This window comes from Aquila chrysaetos, chromosome 16 (assembly GCF_900496995.4).
Source record: "Aquila chrysaetos chrysaetos chromosome 16, bAquChr1.4, whole genome shotgun sequence".
Classification (NCBI taxonomy): Eukaryota; Metazoa; Chordata; class Aves; order Accipitriformes; family Accipitridae; genus Aquila; species Aquila chrysaetos.
In genome coordinates this window covers 7,224,567-7,242,346 of record NC_044019.1, presented here as the reverse complement: position 1 = coordinate 7,242,346, position 17,780 = coordinate 7,224,567, and the positions used below count along the sequence as shown (strand labels likewise).

The 17,780-nt window shown below is 47.3% G+C and overlaps 1 protein-coding gene across 1 annotated transcript; it reads right to left on the bottom strand.

The window, feature by feature from the left end:
* Positions 1 to 1,563: 1,563 nt before the first annotated feature.
* EDN2 (endothelin 2) lies at positions 1,564 to 7,391 on the bottom strand. Its single transcript, XM_030039985.1, has 5 exons — positions 7,193 to 7,391; positions 6,679 to 6,811; positions 5,397 to 5,516; positions 4,478 to 4,582; positions 1,564 to 3,684 (listed from the first exon to the last, which is right to left on the bottom strand). Exons 1-5 carry the CDS (start codon positions 7,254 to 7,256, stop codon positions 3,573 to 3,575), a joined length of 534 nt encoding a protein of 177 aa, XP_029895845.1. The 5' UTR covers positions 7,257 to 7,391; the 3' UTR covers positions 1,564 to 3,572.
* Between the last annotated feature and the right edge of the window lie 10,389 nt (positions 7,392 to 17,780).

Genomic DNA, 17,780 nt, shown 5'->3' with positions numbered 1-17,780 from the left:
AGCCTGCCCTGGAAGATTTTCCATTATTCAGCCCTATGTCAAATTTTCCTCTGTTCATTGATCTTAGGGCCAGGGAAAAACAAAACAAAACAAAACAAAACAAAAACAAAACACAACCCACCCACAAATGGATTAGTTCAAATTTTCTCTTTCCCTGTTTGGATGTCTCGCTTCAAGCCCACATACTGTAGCAGGGTTGGAGAGCATTTCTTGTGGTCCCACCTCCAGCAAATGTGATGCTCCCCTTGTGCTATTACCCTTGCAACTGGCTGGGCCTTGAGCTGCCCGAGCAGGGATGCTTTATTCTCTGAGACCAAGGGCTGACTAAGCTCATAATTCTGTGATTTAAGAAAGACAAATAAAAGGCTGGGCCCACAGCTGACTCAATAGACGTTCCAGATGATGGTGAAATCTTTCCTGGGAAATGTATGAATTTCCAACAGCCCTCAGCTTCCTCATTCACACCACCTGAAATCAGTCCAAGCAGGACAGCGTGGAAATTATCCCAAACAGGCAAAATTTTCAGGCCTGTTCTGGAACAAGTTTGAGCAGAAGAGGGGAGAATTGCACCTTAGATATTATACATAGGAAATTTGCAGGTTTTCAGGGTATCTTTTTTTCCCTTTTACCTGTAATTCAAAGTCCTTTTTATCATGGACCTTTATCATTAAAGTATAGAAACTATGACTTCTTGTCATAGAAACATCTGGAGGAACCTGATTTTCACACACTCTAACACCAAGTCACAGGGTGGAGGCTTGGCCATGGGAGATGCAGCTCAGCCAAGAAAGCTGGGCAGTAGGAAAGGATGGGGCTGTAGGTCTCTGAATTACTGTTCCCAGGAAGCCATTGAAACCCACGAAGAAGTGCTATGGTTTCTGGTTATGCAGTAAGCACAGCGCTAGCTATTACATTAATGTTTCTTTTTTATTCCCTTCTCATAGTTATGCCATGAGATTCACCGAGTTAACTACACCAGAATAATCAATGGTGTGGTCTTCAGGCAAAGACCATCAAATGGATGATGGTTTTTTAACTGTACTTTAAAAAAAAAAAAAATTAAAACAATCAGCAAAACTCAGATCTAAAAGTTGGTGGGTGTGGGAGAGGGTGTGTGGTTGCTCTGTCCCTGCGATGCCGACACCCACTGTCACAGACCCGCTAAGACGATTTGAGGAAAAGGACTCAACCATGGGAAAACATTAACAGGATCCCTTGGCACAAGGATTCAAGCTGGTCTCAGCATCCACAGCCCTAAGCACAATAAGTTGGTGATAATTTCACATCTATGTTCCCACAGACATCTAGAAAGGAACGAGGTATTTATTTTAAGTTAAGGAATGTTTAAGCCAGCTAGATGGATTCACTTTGAACTGAAATTTGAACCATTCACAAGACTACACAGCCTCCCAATTCTCACCCAGCTCTGCTGTCCCACTCACTTTCACAGTGCTTTTGGCCATCTGGATTTCTTTCATTTCATCCACCACCCCCCAGCCATCAAATAAGGAAGAAAAATGTATTGACTTTTATTATTATTTATTAAAAATTAAATTTTGCAAATTACTGTCTAAAAAAATCAATAGATTTAAATAAATATACAGATTTCAGGATGCTACATACGGTATGTGTGCAATAAGTCACTTAAAGAGGAGACATTATACACACAAGGAGATATACATAGTACTTTACAGCAGTAGTTTTATTTTAAATTACTAGGCTCACATTAAACCATGTGCAAAGTTTCCTCTGGAACAAATCCTTTCAGGATTTTTTTTTTAGAATGACTCAAACCTTCAGAAGGTCAAATATAAAAAAGATTCTCTGCAGCTTTGGGGACCAAATGATTAGTCTGCTGTTTCATTTACAATACAATCAATTGGTCTCATTTTTCCCCCCTCTAGGGCTTAAAGCAAAATCAAGGGAGTATTTTGTATGTCCAATGGGACTACATTTGCAACAGCCACAGATTTTGGTCCACCACCAACTTCAAGCAGCCTTTTTAAATGCCTCATGTAATACTGGATTGGGCAGCAAGGGGGATCCAACAGTGGTTCCAGGAGAGCAATTGTTTGTCTGCACTAATCAGATGACAGCTGCAGCCACGATTTATAATAGAAGTTCATCTGCCCAGGCAAACAAAAGTGCATTTGTGATACAGCTCCAGAGCCTTCAGATTGTGTTTGCCTGCAAGATTGGTTTCTAGGTCCTGGGCTCAGTGTTTTTTCCAAATTATTCCTTCCTTCCTCTGGGCCAACAGCACCATGCTGCTCCATGGCCGTGGAAGCCACCATGATTCTGGCATGGGTTTAAATCCCAGCCTTTCTTCTAAAGCTATGCAGACAGTGCTGTGCTCTCTTCTTACCAATCCTTTCCTCCACATCAATCCCACCTGCCTGCCCCCTGCCTAATGCATTCTCTATTCAGGTTACACTTCTCATAGTGACATGCTATCCATATACTGGTCATTTATTATATAGAGCCTGACTCAGAGACCTGATCTAAGCGAAGCAGCAAGCAAGCCTTTGTGTGCTATTTTCCCACCACCCATCTTCTCTGCCCCTAGCCTCTCCTTTCAGGCAGAGCTGAAAGAAAGCTGGGATATTAGGTTAAGAGCTGGAAGTACTCTACCCCACTAAGGGTATGTCCAAGGAGATGAGACAGATTCACAGCACTGAACTCATCTAGACTAGCAGCTCGGCTCTGCCTCGGACCCAGCGGGGCTCCCTCCCCCAGGCTACATGGAGCTGCATGCACGGGGCTCCTGCTGAAACACAGCTCCACTTCAGCCTCCCCACCCCTGCCACTGCTGTGCCTGATAGCAGGGGTCATGCTCAGATTTGATGCAAGCTCCAGTGTAAGCAAGCTATCCTCCACCTAAACAAGAGCCACTTAAGGATGGCTCTTCAGTGAACTTCTCAGCCAAAGAATGCCACTGACTACTCCGTTGGCTTTCCGGCTTCTAGGTGATATATATATTTTTTAATAAAAACTGGGAGCTGTTTTACCATGGGAGTCTCATTCATACGCACATCGCACTGTCTGCCAAGTAAGAGAAAAAAGTGCAAAGGTGGGCTCACGCTAGAGGCAGTTTATCCCCATTTACAGTGACCAGCCAAACCACCTCTGAATGGGGCCAAGCCAGAACCATGCTCAAACATGGCCCAAGGGCAGAGCAGACCAGGCAGTGACACGGGCTCAGTGCTGCCAGGTCCAGCACTGCACAGAGCTGTCTGGTTTGCAAGAGATTCAACTGCCCAGCGCGGGCTGACCCTCTGCCTAGGACTCCAGTGCAGAGTTAAGCTAGTACTCCTCCAGCAAGACCCTTGCCTGATCCAAAAAGGCACAATTCAGCTCCACGACACATCAATGACTGTATAGAGAGACAGTTTTCCCTTTACAACAGTCTCTGGAGTGCATGCAGTACTGGTTCACGCAACAGGAGCATGGAGACTTCCACTTCTTCCCCCTTCCACTCATGGCCTTTCCTTCAGCTCTAAGTACCCACAGCGGAGTTAGTGGCACCCACAGGACTCCAAATTCTTCTGGTGAACTTGGTATGCACCTGCTTCTTATCTCTTCTTCTTCCAGATGTTTTTCTTCCAAGGCAAAACTGTTGGCTGTGCATTCCTCCGAGAATGGTGCTGATGTTTGCTGAACCGCAGACTGGAGACGGCAAGATCCCTGTAAACAGAAGAGACACAATATTCATTCTCCAGTCCATTTTCCTACTGCTCAGCAACAGCCCATATTATGATATTTGTCTACCCCTCGCCAAGATTTATTGTGAGGCAGAAGATGGGGGAAGGAAGAAGGGGAATTTCTAGCTGCAGCTGTATTAAGCCACAGCGGAGATCCATCTAGCCCAATATCCTCTTTCCACCAGTGGCTGGTGGCAGAGGATTCAAGGAGTCCTGCAGCAGGGCATGACCCAAATGATGCTTTCCCAGATCTGCCTTGCAGAAAGTGTTCCCATTGCATCTGATTTAACTGCCACCAATAGACCAACCCTCCTTCAATTTGCCAGCTCCCTTTAACTCATTTACACTTCTGGAGTCCACGTTTTTTTTCCAGCAGGGAGTTCCGCAACTCACTGATGTGATGTGAGTAAAGCTATCTCCTTTGGTCCAAAGTTGCTGCCCAACCAATCATTTTCCTACATGATGCCGTCCCTCCCCCCGCTTCTTGTACATCGCCCATTTGCCTGTCCCATATCAGAGGAATTTCCCAGTCCAATCAAGAATTACATTTTATGTAATATTCCTCCAGTTTTGGAAGGACACAAGCAACCCTGGTTCCCTCAGCTGTTAGCCTTCAATTCTACAGAAAGCAGAAATAGTCAAGTATACTCATTTAAAAGGAGACAAGAGAGAGAAGTCAGGTCAAATCCAAGTGGTAACTGCAGTCTGGGGTCACAACCGCAGATTTTAAAGTGCTTATGAGGGATGTTCAGAGTGGGTTTAAGTGGCATGCTCACCTGAGAGCTCTCAGCAGGCCATGATGGGAAGGCCTCATGCCACCGCTCTGCGGAGATTTCATTGATGCTCCAGAGCTCACTGGGAGCTTCAGACTCTGGAGATACCTAATGAGCAAGAGGAGATGCATGAACCACTCAAGTCCAACCATGCTGTGGTAAGTACCAGGGGGAGTGTTGCTGTAACATCACCAGTGACAGACTAAGACAGTTGAATGCATGTTTTTGAAGGGTTAATTGCAGCTATTTGAGAGCTATTCATAGCTCACTTTTACTGCTATCCTCTTCTGTCAGACCTCGCTCTATTCACAGTCATATTTAATGATTGGGGATTTTAACTATTGCCTTGCTATGAAATTAATGACAGATCTCTACAACGACTTTGCTCCCCACCTCTCCACAGTGTAAGCACTCCTCTATGCTGCTGGCTGAAGTGAGACAACTGAGAGCCCACGTGGACTATAAAAAAAGATGGCTACAGAAGATATTTGACTTCTGGGTCCCAGCTCACACTGGTCCTAGTCTCCTGCAGCCTCTCCCACCTGAGCCATGCAGAACACACTAGTGTCCCAAAGCTTCACACCCTCTGCTTGTTCCTCTCCCAGCATGCTGCCAGTTCCTCCCTTCCCACCAGCGCACCCAGCACTTCCTCAGCCTCCTGGCAGCAGGAGGGATGGAGGTAACGTTGCTTCATATCAGCTAGTAAAGAGACTATTGTACAACAAAAACACCCTAGTGACACTTTGCCAGGGCCTCTTGGGAGGGTTATGAAAGCCACTAGACAAGTTCCAGCTGTTTGCAAAGAGCTGCGCAGACATCCCCAGGGAGGCTGTAGAGTTACTGCAGCTCCTAAGCTTTGTCTGTCTGCTTGCACCCTCGCCGAGCAACCCCCAGGGACATCCCCAGGACCCCCTCGACTTACCCAGGCTCTGCTTGGCAGAAGGTGGCACAGATGTTGTCCCTCGAGTGCGAGCATTCGCACCTGCTGAGCGATCTCTTGCGCCGCCTTGGCGGGCTTCCCAAGCCATAGGGAGCGGTGTGTCTGTTAAAAACAAAAGAAATCAGCTATGCAACTAACTTTTTATTAGCCAACAGGTTTATAACAGTGTCCTGGGAGGCAGCCAAGCCAGTGCCAGGATAATAAAAGACTCATCTATAGGCATAAGGTGAAAAGGTCACTGATATGTCTAAGCCTTTAAACTCCAGCTGCTCTCCCACCTACTGTTTTCCCCACCCTACCCCTCCCAGGGAGATTGCCAGTATGCGCTGGGTTGCCAGTGGAATTTTCTCTCCTTGCAGCAGCCCAGGCGCCCGTGCAAGGGTCGCCGCATGGACTAGGCAAGCTGGCGGTTCACCTGGGTGGCAAAGCACAGGAGGAGCGTGGCTGCCCCAGTCCACTAGCCCCACCAGCAGCAAGTGACCAGTTTTTCAAGCACAAAGATATCAGGGCTTTCCCTCCCCCCATGGGTTTTAACACACAGGACGTAGTACAAATGAAGATGTCTTGGGGCCATAACAGGTTCTTCTGATCACAGCATGCTTTCAGAGCTGTTAGCACATTCCCGCTCCATCTTTGATCACAATCTACTCTCCCAGAGGGTTTAGGATTGGCAGTGACTGCAACTATTCTCCGAGCAAGCAGTGAGTTGTAATTGCACGTTAGCGAGCATGATTATAACCACACCTGAGTACATGTGTTTTGCTACAGTGTGATGGCTATTGGTCTGAATCTGCTCGGAAAGCAGCTTTAGCATTCTTGAGGGCAGGACTTGGCAGCCACAGGACTTGAGTGCCAGCCCACCACTGTCTCATTAACAATACTGGCAGTCAGCAGTCAGGGTTGCAGTTCGCAAGCGGGTAGAGTAACTTTCTGACTTGCAGCTATAACATCTTGGTGTTGCTTTCGGCTCGCACAGGTACAAATCTCAGAAAAAGATGAACCCGTGAGGAAGAAGCGCCCTGTGCTTTCACCCCCTTCCCCTGTGGGTAATACTGAAACTCCTGAGCAGAAGCACAGCTTGGCCCCTTCTAGATGTTGGAAAGGACTGGACTTGCAATGCTCTCCAGAGCAGGTGCTACAAGAGCCTCACAGCACTGGGACCCCTTCTCACCTTCCTCTAACCTAACCCCATCCTCGATCAGAAAGTCCAGTCACTTACTCAGCAACAGAGCCACCCCCCGCAGAAAGCTTCGTTCATGCTCACCCAGGTGTGTTGACCCAGATGATATCCAGGTGACAGAAGTAAATGCATTCCTTATCCAGCCAGCTGTTGCAGGAACATCGCTTGGTCCTCTGGTGCGCGGCCAGGTGGGACTCCAGCGGAGGATGGCCCGTACCTGCAGCAGAAGGAGGAAGGGATGAGTTGGAGGCTCAGTGTAGAGCGCTGGAATGCCCGTCAGTATGTCACCTCTGCAATTACACCCCCGGTAAGGATGACGGTGGTTTCAATATGCAGGCAGTTTTGCAGGAGGTGCAGCCTTACCGATGAGGCTGCGGGATCCTGAAGGACTTGCACAACCCTGGCAGCCGCAGGGGCTACCCCCGAGAGCAAGGGCACCATGCAATGCCCCCGCAGCCAGCCTTCGGGCAGACCCCAGGTCACCCCCCCTCAGCCCCACTCCCCCAGCCGAGGAGGTGCAGACGCGTCCCCCCGCCGGGGCAGGCACCCCCGGGGGGCACAGAGACACCCACCCCCCCCCCTCCAGCCCGAAGCTCACCATCTTCCAGGAGGGCGCAGAGGGCGAGCGCCAGCAGCACGGCGCCGGCGGGGGGGCTAGGCATGGCCGCAGGTCTCGCAGGCGTGGGGCTGGGATGGCCGGAGAGAGCTGGAGGCTTCGGGGTTTGGGTTTTTTTTTCTCCTTCCCGCCCCCCACCCCTCAAGCTCTCCCGCTGCTCCTCCGTGCGCTGCTTTAGCCGGAGCCGCCGCGATGCCTGTGGAGCCGGCGGGCGCCTGGCAGGTGCTTTATAGCCCCGCCGCCGCCGCGTCACGGCCCCGCTCCGCCCCGCCGCGTGGAGCGGCCGCGGGGGGAAACAAGCGGGGAGCGGGCACGCGTGGGGGGGTGGCGGCCCCCCGCGGGCAAACAGACCGACCGACCGACCGACCGCCCCCCGCGCCGCCCCGCCGCCCGCTCCCAGCCCCGCCGCTCCGCGGGCTGCGCGAAGCACGCGTGGGCTCTTCCACCTCCCCACGCAGCGAGGGGCAGGGGAGCGCGGAGTCGGGGCGGGGACGGTGCCGGGAGAAAGTTGCCGGGAGGTGGCGGAGAGGCGACGCGGCGTGGGGCGGCCGTGCGTGGGTCTACAGTGTGCGCGCTGCTCCGCGCGGGGGAGGGCGGGGGTGTTCTGTCCCCTGGCGGTCCCGAGTGGGGGCTGCGGCTGCTGCTGCTGCTGCCCCCCAGCCGGGGGGGGTGGTTAGGGTTCGGGTTAGCCGGGGCTGGGGGTCGGAGCCTGCCGGCAGCAGGTGAAGGCAGGAGGTAGTTTGCAGCCGCCGCCGGCAGATGGAGCGGGAGGGGTGCAGGCAGCGCTTGCCGCCGTGGGAGCCCGCTGCCCGCCGGCCCCACGCGTGGGGGTTGATGCCGGCCCCAGGCGCTTCCCCGCAGAGGGTCCCCCGGGCTGCTCCTCCGAGTCGTGGCAAAACCTGGGCGAGTGAAACCAGACGGTTTAGCAGGCTAACCTGGTCTGCAGGGGAAAGCTGATTTCACCTGCGTGAACTAGGTAGAATTCAAGACAAGTTAAATTTCAAGTAAAAGTGTTACTCAGTTCAGGAAAATACAACTGTTGAATGAAAGTCCCTGCTTTGTCTGTTTTTGGTTTTTTTTTTCCATGAAATCAGTGTAAAGTCTTTTGCTAGGTTCAGCTGTTAAAATTTCTTGCAAGAAAACTGTCCGACCACTCTCTGATTTTGCTTCAACATTAATGATGGCATACTCGACACTATCTGCACATTTTTAGGGTACAAAGAATATAAAACATAGAAGTCACCTCTTGGCCTGCATGAGGAGACAAGCAAAGCAGCTTCATCTTGCCCATCGTGTGTGTCATGCAGAAGTAGGAAACTGTCCTCCAGAGAAGCGTTGGGTACTGACCACAACAGGGATGGGTAACAGCTTCCAGGCACCCCGTATCCCCTGGGGCCACCACTCCAGCTCAGAGAGGCAGCTCCTGGCTTCACAAATCTTGGGTAAATCTTGGGAGTGGAGTATGCCTAGGAGCCTGAGCAGGTTAGAAGAGCCAACAAGAACTACCACACTTGACTTTCTCACGATGTTTTTAAAGGCTTTGTAGGAAAGGGAGTGTATTTTTATTTGTTTACAATGGATAGTTTAGGGGTTTATTGCACTGTTGTCATGAACAGATGCAAGATGATGGCAATTACAGTGAATCAGTGTGAGGTCTCATGCAAAGTGTAACACGTGCGTGGGGAATGGAAAGAGAAATAAGAAAAAGTGCAGCGAGCCAGTGTGGAAAACAGCTTTCATCTCAGCAATAGCTTCTGCTCACAGCATCTCATGGAAGCAAAACGGGTTACGATTGCATTCCTGCAAACACCGACAGGAGGCTTTAACGTTCACTCAGACCAAGCAGTAGTGTGAATCCCTCTCTGTATTCATGCAAAATGCATGCAGAAGATGTGTGCAGGGGAAAACCCACAGTGGGATCAAAAAGATATGCTATGGGGAAATTATTGTTCTGTTCACCAAACAACTCTGACTATGACGGCCCATGAGAGTGCAGGTACTGTCGAGAGCTCCGTTTACTGAGTGGGGATAAAGTAAGAGTGCACAGGAGGCCAGAGCAGATGGAAAATGTACATCTGGGAAAGGAGCTAAAATTGCAGGGTAGAGGACATGTTAGGCAGAGAAAAGCAGGAACAGTGAAAATTTTATTTTAAAATAATAAGAAAACAAAGATATAACTGATAAAATAAAGCTTCAGTGTGAGAGGCAAACAGATAGAGGGAAGTTTTTAATCTCTGTACCAATGCAACAATCATTCTAAAGAAAACAGGGAAATACAATAGCAGCATTACCTGTTACAGCCCATATTCCAGCTGTGCCAAGTTTCAGAGTTATGTCAGAGCTCAGATACTATGTGACATTCCAGATGCTAGTTCAATGATAAGCTAAATTCTCTTGGCTCCAGTTTCTGTGGTCCTCATTCTGGTCACTGCAGGGTGAAAGAAGATATCCTCGACGTGGGGAAGGTAACGCAGCACTATTTACCCACACAGAGGAAAGGCTGGGGAATAAATGACATCATTTTGCTTAAAGAAGGGGCTCATAGCAAAGGTACTACCAGTCGTTTGCATGAAGTATAAGACAGAGCCACAGTAATATGGCTTCCCAGAATTCACTTACTGAAAGGATCAGCAGAGAACTTTGTCACATGAAGACCCCTCATGTCTCCAGGAAGGAAGAAGAGTCTCAAGTTAACCTGAGTTTTTGGAGATATGGTTCAAGCTATTTCCTTTACCAGACTCCCTTTGTGGCCATAGCTTTGTCACTTAGCTTACATTTTGAAGAAGTGCCTGAAGCTACATGTAACTGTCTGTAAAGATCTCTTACTGGTTGCTAGAAGAAGACAAGTGCCCAGATATTTGCTAGGTAGCTGCCTTTAATGCCAGGTGCAAAAACATCTTTACAAACCTGATCTTTCATCCAAGATTTCTCACTTGTTTTCTTCATTTCTCATAAATCCCAAGAGATTTACACTGTCACAGAAAACAGAGCAAGTGTTGCACCCTTTTGTTCATATATGCCTACTGAATGGAGTTTGAACTAATTTTTTTCTCCAGGAAATACCCTACTGTGTTGGGCAGGCACAAACCTGACCAGCACACATGTGGATGTTTGGCACCAGTGTTTCAAAGATCTTAAAGGATGTGAGGCTATGGACAAAAGTCTCCGTTTGTTGCAGGGATGTAGGAACCCTGCAGAGGAGAGGTGGGGTTGGGATTGCATTGACCAGGACTGCTTTGAACTGACCCTGCTCTGAGAGCTTTGTCCAGAGCTACAGAATTTCTGTGTGAAAAAGACCAATGACTTTTTAAAAAGTAATTTGCCTTTAGGCTTGCGAAGAAGAACGTCCAGACATAGAGTGAAACAGCTGTCTCAGCATCAGCCATCCCCACAGAGTATCATTCTGGTGTCTAACTATGGTGGTTTCAAGAGTAGCTACTCATTTTAGGCTGAATGTTCAATCCTGCTTTGTACTATGGGCTGGGGGGTTCAACTTGGCCTGGGAACAGTGGTTCTCCTTGACCTCCTAGACGCAGAGAAGCCGCACTGCTCCTGCAACTGTCCCTGTTCCCCTGATAAAGAGCAGGGGCTGCTGCTTCCCAGGGCCAATCCTCCTGGCATTATCACCACACCAAAATCACTAAGAAAAACAACAGGCTGGAGCAGAGGGACGGGTCCGTGCTACACAAACACGGCTTCCAAAGAAGGAACAAAGGCGTACACAGGGTCCTAAATGCCAAAGATGGGCTTTGCCTCCTGCAGTTATTTTTTCCCTTTTGTTTCTGACTGTAGGAATACATTGTTCACTTCATTGTGAAGAGTTCCAGGCAGACATGACGAAAGGGACAAAACAGCTCAAGAAAAGAGACGTCCCGTGCAGCATTCATGAAATGTGCTGTTTGGAAACAAGGAACGAGCAAACAGGAAAGTGCTTTAACCATTGAGAAGGCGGGATCCCAGCATGTTCTTGGCACCAGCAGGAACAATAGGGTGATGTCACGAGCCAGAATTCCCCACGGTGGATGGAAGCCCAGCAAATAATCATAATTCTTGTCCTGGGACATTAGCAAAATTTTTCCACAGTTGATCATCCCCCCACTGAGTCCCTGTTAGGAAGTATAGGAAAGAGACATTGTCAAGTGAAGCTTCCTTTGGGAGATTCGTCGCCCCCCACCCCCAGATCAACGCATCAGTTGTTATAAATCACTGCTTTCTGCTGACTACAAGGAATTTCAGTGGTGGTGCCGGGAGGCTGAGCACAAGGCTGCCTGAAGAATATATTTCACACAGTGAAGAATGGTGCACACAAGGGTCTGGATGCTTGTAAGGGCAAAGGGGCAGAAGTCTCATTAGCTAGCTAGGACTTGGAGCTGACACAGCATCAGTATGGAGCATTGTCCTTGCAGTTTCAAAGGTGCTGAGAATGGCAAGGAGCTTAGGAGACACAGTCTTGCAAAAACAGTGATGTTTGGAGGATTTCAACCAAGTTTAAGGCTACTAAATGACATGAGCAATATGAGGGCATCCTCAAGATCCCAGACTCTCTTTCTTATTTTGGCTTAAAGTCAGCTCCGTGGAGAGTGACCTGAAGTTCACTTGCAGCACCCAGACATTTTCTGAAGCAGCTCTTGAATTCCCCTTTGGCTCCTTTCTTTTGACAGGGACAAATCCCTTGAGAGGACTGGGGTAGCCAGGCAATCCTCACAGTTTGTGATGGCTTTCAATCATTATTGGGCTATTACTGAAAATCAAGACTGCTTTCACCTCTCCAAGATTTGCTCTGCAAGACCCCAGTCAGCTTCTCTGCAGAGTACACCAACTCAGGGCTGTCACTTTTATTTTGTTACATGAAGGTTGCTGTTAAGTACGATGGGGAGGTGGGACTGCTTGGCCAAGCTGGACGTGGGATTACTCTTTCAACAGCAAAAAGGACTTCAAGGAGTCTAAGCCAGCCATGAAATGGCAGCCCTGAAGAAAAGAAGCATTAAGACATGAGTGTTTGCATGGTTTACTGATAACAGATTTGTCCCTGTTCTATGTTTGTCTGTGGTTTGCATTATCAATGCCTGAATATACCGTGAAGGGTTGTTTACTCTGGTCCCTGTTTCCAGATCTTTGTGTATTTTCCCCATCCTAGGAGTTTCCAGAGAAACCCAGTGTCCCTCACAGACATGGGGAGAGGTAGCCTGGCCCCAGGCACTGGGACTGCCATCTGAAACTGCTAGAGCTGTCCTGCTGCCTCTGTCTCCCCATATCACAGACACAAGGCTTCTCTGCTGCAGAGGCAGAAAACTGCCCCGGAAAGTGGTGAGAGAAGGTGGGGTCAGACAGGAAGGTGAAGATGGTGCCCTGCAACCTGGGGATTGCTATCTCCATCCTTCCCAGGGAGGTGGGAAGGGGGCAGGCGGCAGCGGCTGGGCTGGCCTTTGCATAGATCACCTCTCACATCCAGGAGAGCCAGCCTGCTTGTAGCATTACACAGAAAGTGTCTGTCCCTGTGACAGCACTGACCCCTTGGCAGGATGCTGCCCTTTGCCGACCTTGCATGTGCCTTGAGCCAGCCTGTTACAACAAGGCTGATATTTGCCTGGCATCCTCGCTAGCGAACTGCAAGAACGAATTATCTCAGACCTGTACTGCATGCAGAAGGGACAAAGCCATAGGCTTTGTTCTGTAGGGCATGGTAGCACTTTCCTACGTGCAAGTTTAAATTTACAGCGGCTGTGAGTGGCTACAAGACAGCAAAGGGGGAGGGCAGGCATTGAGTAGAATCATGCTCCCTTTCTGCAGTGCTTCTCCGCTTTGACTAGAGGTGTCAAAAGTCATTTGAACAGGGCAAGTTTGGTACCACCAGGGTTATGGCAATGATGGACTGTCTTGGGATGTCTGTCAGGCAGAAAGAGGCCTCTGCAACGCTGCAGTTCAGGAAGCTGCTAAGGAAAACTTAAGGGCAGTGAAAGAGAGGTGTGATTCTCAGGTCATTTCGAAGGGGGAAAAATGAGTTGAATGTCTCAGAGACCTTTGAAATGTACTGAGCTCTCTGTCTGTAGCCTAACGTGATGATCACTCTGTTACACAAGTGTAATAAATTTTATAGCAAAGTAACTAGTCCTTCAGTAAAATAAAAGAGTGGGGGGAGGCAAGATTTGCCCCTAGGACACCAGTTCAAATTAAATCCAGGAAGGCACTAGATAAACTGGAGATATTGTGAATATATGAATGTATGATCAGCTTTGGAAGGGACATACAACTTCATGCATCAGGGCTCTCCTATTATGTTAGACCTGGATGAGACCTACAGCAGGAGCAGGCCATACCTTATCCCTTATGGCAAGACTTGTCCACTTTCCTCTTCAGCATCTTCTACTGGTTACTGCCACAGATGACAGACCTGATCTAGTCTGGTTTTACAGTTGTTATTTTAAAGTCATAATAAATGTGCTCCTGATGACACCCTTCCATACTGCTGTGGGAGCTCTTGCAGAGAGACGCACTGGTAAAAACTTGCAAATCTCACACACCAAGAAATTTGCTGAATATTTTCAGCACAAGCTATTTCTTCTTTCAAAAATGTAAGGACTCCAAAGGCTGTGAACTCACCCTATTCCTTCCTTACTACCTGGGAAGCAAAGCATGTTAACCCTTTTTCTGTGAATGGAAAAGTTGCATCAAAGAGAAACCTTTGCAGGCAAGAAAGTTTTTTATAGAGTTAAACTGAATGACAATTACAGATCTGTCCTGTGTGCCTCTCTGATTACATACTTTCTGTGCCCAAAGGGCAAGAAAAGAAAAGTGCAGTGTGTGTTTAGACAGCCCCATGGAGACATTCCTTGTACGTTGGGTGTTCATTGGAACACTTTAATATGGATGTCTGTGTTTACTCCACCCTGATGGTTGAACTCCTTCAGATTTCCAGAATGATGAGTGACCTGGAATTTATAATTACAATAGGTGTAATGCAATTAATCACCACCTCGGAGCTGTCTTCTATCGCTAACTGCTTTATGATACCAATCCTTTGCAGCAAGTGCATGAGAACAGCTTGTGTAACATAACTATTTCCAGCTGAGACAAGTTCAGTGGGGTTCCTACCACCCGGAGAGGTGCAAATACCCTTTTCTGCAACAGCTGCTTTCTGCAAATGCCAAGGTGTTCCAGGCTGCAGACACAGCAATATTCAGTATCCAGTTCAGATACCAGCAGATGACACATATGCTTGAAGTCCCCTTTAAGCAACTAGTTTTTATTTGGCCAGCAGCTTATATCCATTCCAGATCTCTCTTTTTAGGTTATTCTTTTGGGGAGATATGTGGTGTAAGTATTCGGGTAAGTAAGCTGCAAAGATCGGTTAGAAACAGACATTCGTACAGAGAATAACGCAGAAGTTAAATATAGTTTGAAGAAAAACAAGGAAAACAAAGAAAATGCAAGCATATGCCCTTTAAACCTCAGCACTTGTACATGTGGTTAATTATTAATTATTGATATGGTTTATTGATGTATCGATGTATTGATTTGTGCCACCTAGAGGACAGATCCCATTGTTCTGAACAATGTACAACTCCATGACAGTATCTGAAGGGTTTACAAAGGTTTTCCAATGAGCAGTGCAGATGCTGGAACACTGAAAAATTTGAACACTGAGAATATCTCAGTTTTCCCCCCCAAATTATGGGTAGAGTAAGAAATGAAGTCCAGAGCTTTTGAATCAGACAGTTTGTTACATTCAGTAAAATTATTTCAGCTCTCAGCTTGCAATTTGTTGCAAAATGATTGAATTGATTTCATTTTCTTTACTTGGGGAGTCAATATTGTAATGGAAAAAAATTTCTCCTGTCAAAATGCAACTTTTTAATCAGACCTGCAACTTTTAAAAACATCTTGTTTTTAAAAGAAATCAGAAATACTTGATTTGAAAAAAAAAAACAAAAAAAAAAAAACAAAAACATTTCCAGCAAACTAAGAAGGTAATAATTTCCATCCAGCTCTATTTGCAATTTTGGTAGGAGATGAGAGACTCCAGTCTGCAGAAGCAGATCATTTAGGGAAGGAAACAACGAAAGTTTTACAAGAAAGTTTAATTAAAGTAGGAGTAATTAGGTGCTGAGGAATCACAACACAAACTTGGCAAGGGATCAGTCTATGCTAGCAGTGTCTTTTTGCTGTATGTCTCTGCCCTTGGACAGATGTAACCATAATTTCAGTTACTGGTTAACCAGCTTGCCATGAAACTTCATTCTTACAGGCTGGTTTATGCTGTAACTATTGGTATCTGACTGCAAGTCCAGAGGGATCACAGCTGAGGGTAGCAACCAGATTTTCTGCTTCACTAGAAATTCTGCAATTTTCTATTCCAACATAAAAGGATGTAAACCAATTAGGAATTTCATATAGAAAAAAATAATCTCATAAGCAATATTATCTCAGGTCACAGAAGTGTATTATTCTGAGCAAACAGTTGCAATTGTTTGGTTTCCTAAACAGAATTTTAGTATATTAAGGCAAAGGTTTCACTTTGAAAAGTAAATTTAAACAGAATAGCAAAATAATCCATTCCAAAACTGCAGACATGAGATACGGCAAATTCATAACAATGCTTAATTTTGTTGGCTTTGCTGTTAATGCATTGGTTTCAGTACAATCAGTGTATTTGTAAAGGATGTTTAACAATATTAGCTGTGTTTGTAATTCCCCCAAAGTAGTTGCATTTCTAATATTAACTTTGTCTCAATTTCCCAATATAAAAATGGTGGAGAAGAGAAAGAAGGAAATCTTGTCCTTTTTCTTGCCACTGGTTGTTTTGTCTATTTATTCTAGAAACTCCTTGGCTGTCTGTGATGGTTCTGAGCTCTCTGACCCCAGCTCAGAGACCAGGTCTCCAACAGCAGCTGCCGAGCAGGGAGCAGTGTTGCCGTTGAGTGGTTTTGCTCTGAAGGCCACACGTTAGTTATGTCTGACATCTCTTGGATGCCACAAACCATCTGCTTTGTTACTGGAGATAATAGAAAGTCTAGGAGAAAACAAGGCAGATGAGTAGCAGAGGAGGTGAGAGAACTCAGCTCCCCTGGAGCTGTTACTATTTATACTTGAGGGATTCCTCAAAATAGCCTCTGCTGTGTTTACGGGGTGGTTTTCTCTGGCATGAATCACACAGAGATGCGCATTCCTCCTGCTCAGCATTGTCCACAGGTCATGGGGTCTCACCAGCTGATGGAGGAGCTCAGCCCTGGGGGGAGGCTGGGGAAGAGAGGATTTCAGGGTGCCATGAGGAAGGACAGCCAAAAACATTCTTAGCCACTTCCAGGCAAACTCCTCTCTTTGACCACTGAGGCTACATCATGCTGTCAGTTACGAGTAAGTCCAAACCTGCCACCCACCTTGATTCATCTGCTGTCTGCTTATGGCTCAGCTAATACCATGTGCTGAAGCTCCTCTGATGGGGAAAGATCAGCCCCAAACATAGACACCAGTTTTTATCAATGCAGTCTGCAGTGATAAGCTAAGGGATGGCTGAGCAGGCTAATCTCAGGCCATCCAGATGGCCCAGGGGTGCTTTTCACATCTGATCAGGATGGATACTTAGAACCCGAATGCAACTTAGAGTGCTGGATGCAGGGAACAGCCTGGTTAAATCCCATCTTCACCTCCAAATAGGGACGTAGCCTGAGGAGGTGTCAGGAAATTCAGCAGTCCTTGGGGTGGTCATTGCCTCATTTTTTCAGGCTCTTACTAAGGAAGGGTCTGGATACTTTCACTGAAAACCAAATAACAAGACAGCAGACTGGCCTGAGCCATATCTCCACCTAGCTCTTCCATAATCCCCAGTAACCTCTGTTGAGCTCTCCTCCACTTGGCCATGGCTGCAGTCCTCCATGCTCCCTCTGCAGCTTCCCACCACACCAGGGACTCAGCAAGCCCCATCCTTCCACCACTGCTTTCCTTTCCTTTCCCCTCTCAGAGAAGCATCCTGCCTCCTGCATGGCCCCAAGTCAATCCCTCTCACCATTTTCTCCAGTGGGCTCAGATTTAGCTTGGCTCAGCTGTAAGTCAGATGTGCTTCTCACAGCCCTCCCACATACCCAAATTTCCACGCCCCTTCATTTTCCTCTCTGCAATAATCCTCATCTGTCTGCCACAGAAGTTGTTAAGCTTGCTAAATTGATGACTATGAAGTACTACAAATCCACTACATTGGAAAACTGAGTTCAGTCCCATTTTTTTGCTGCAAGCTTCCTCCAGGGCCCTGGGAAATGCCAAAACACAGATTTAAAAAATTTAGGCATTCTGCCAGCATGGCAAGACGAAGGTGCTTTAGAAACATGAATTTTCAAAGTTGCTTTTGTCTCAGACGGTAAATCCACAAAGTGCTGCCATGCATAAGGGGGAGTCAGGACTCGGAGAAGACCAAGTTTGAGCAGAGAGCTGCCTAAATAAGTGGGAAATACAAAGAAAGGAGTTAGTTAGACGACCAGGAGGAGAATTAACTATGAACATTTCCCAGAAGTTCAATACAAGAACAGGTCCGGTGTTTCCCATGATAAATGAGGTCCTGGAAGAAAAAGGTCCCTCC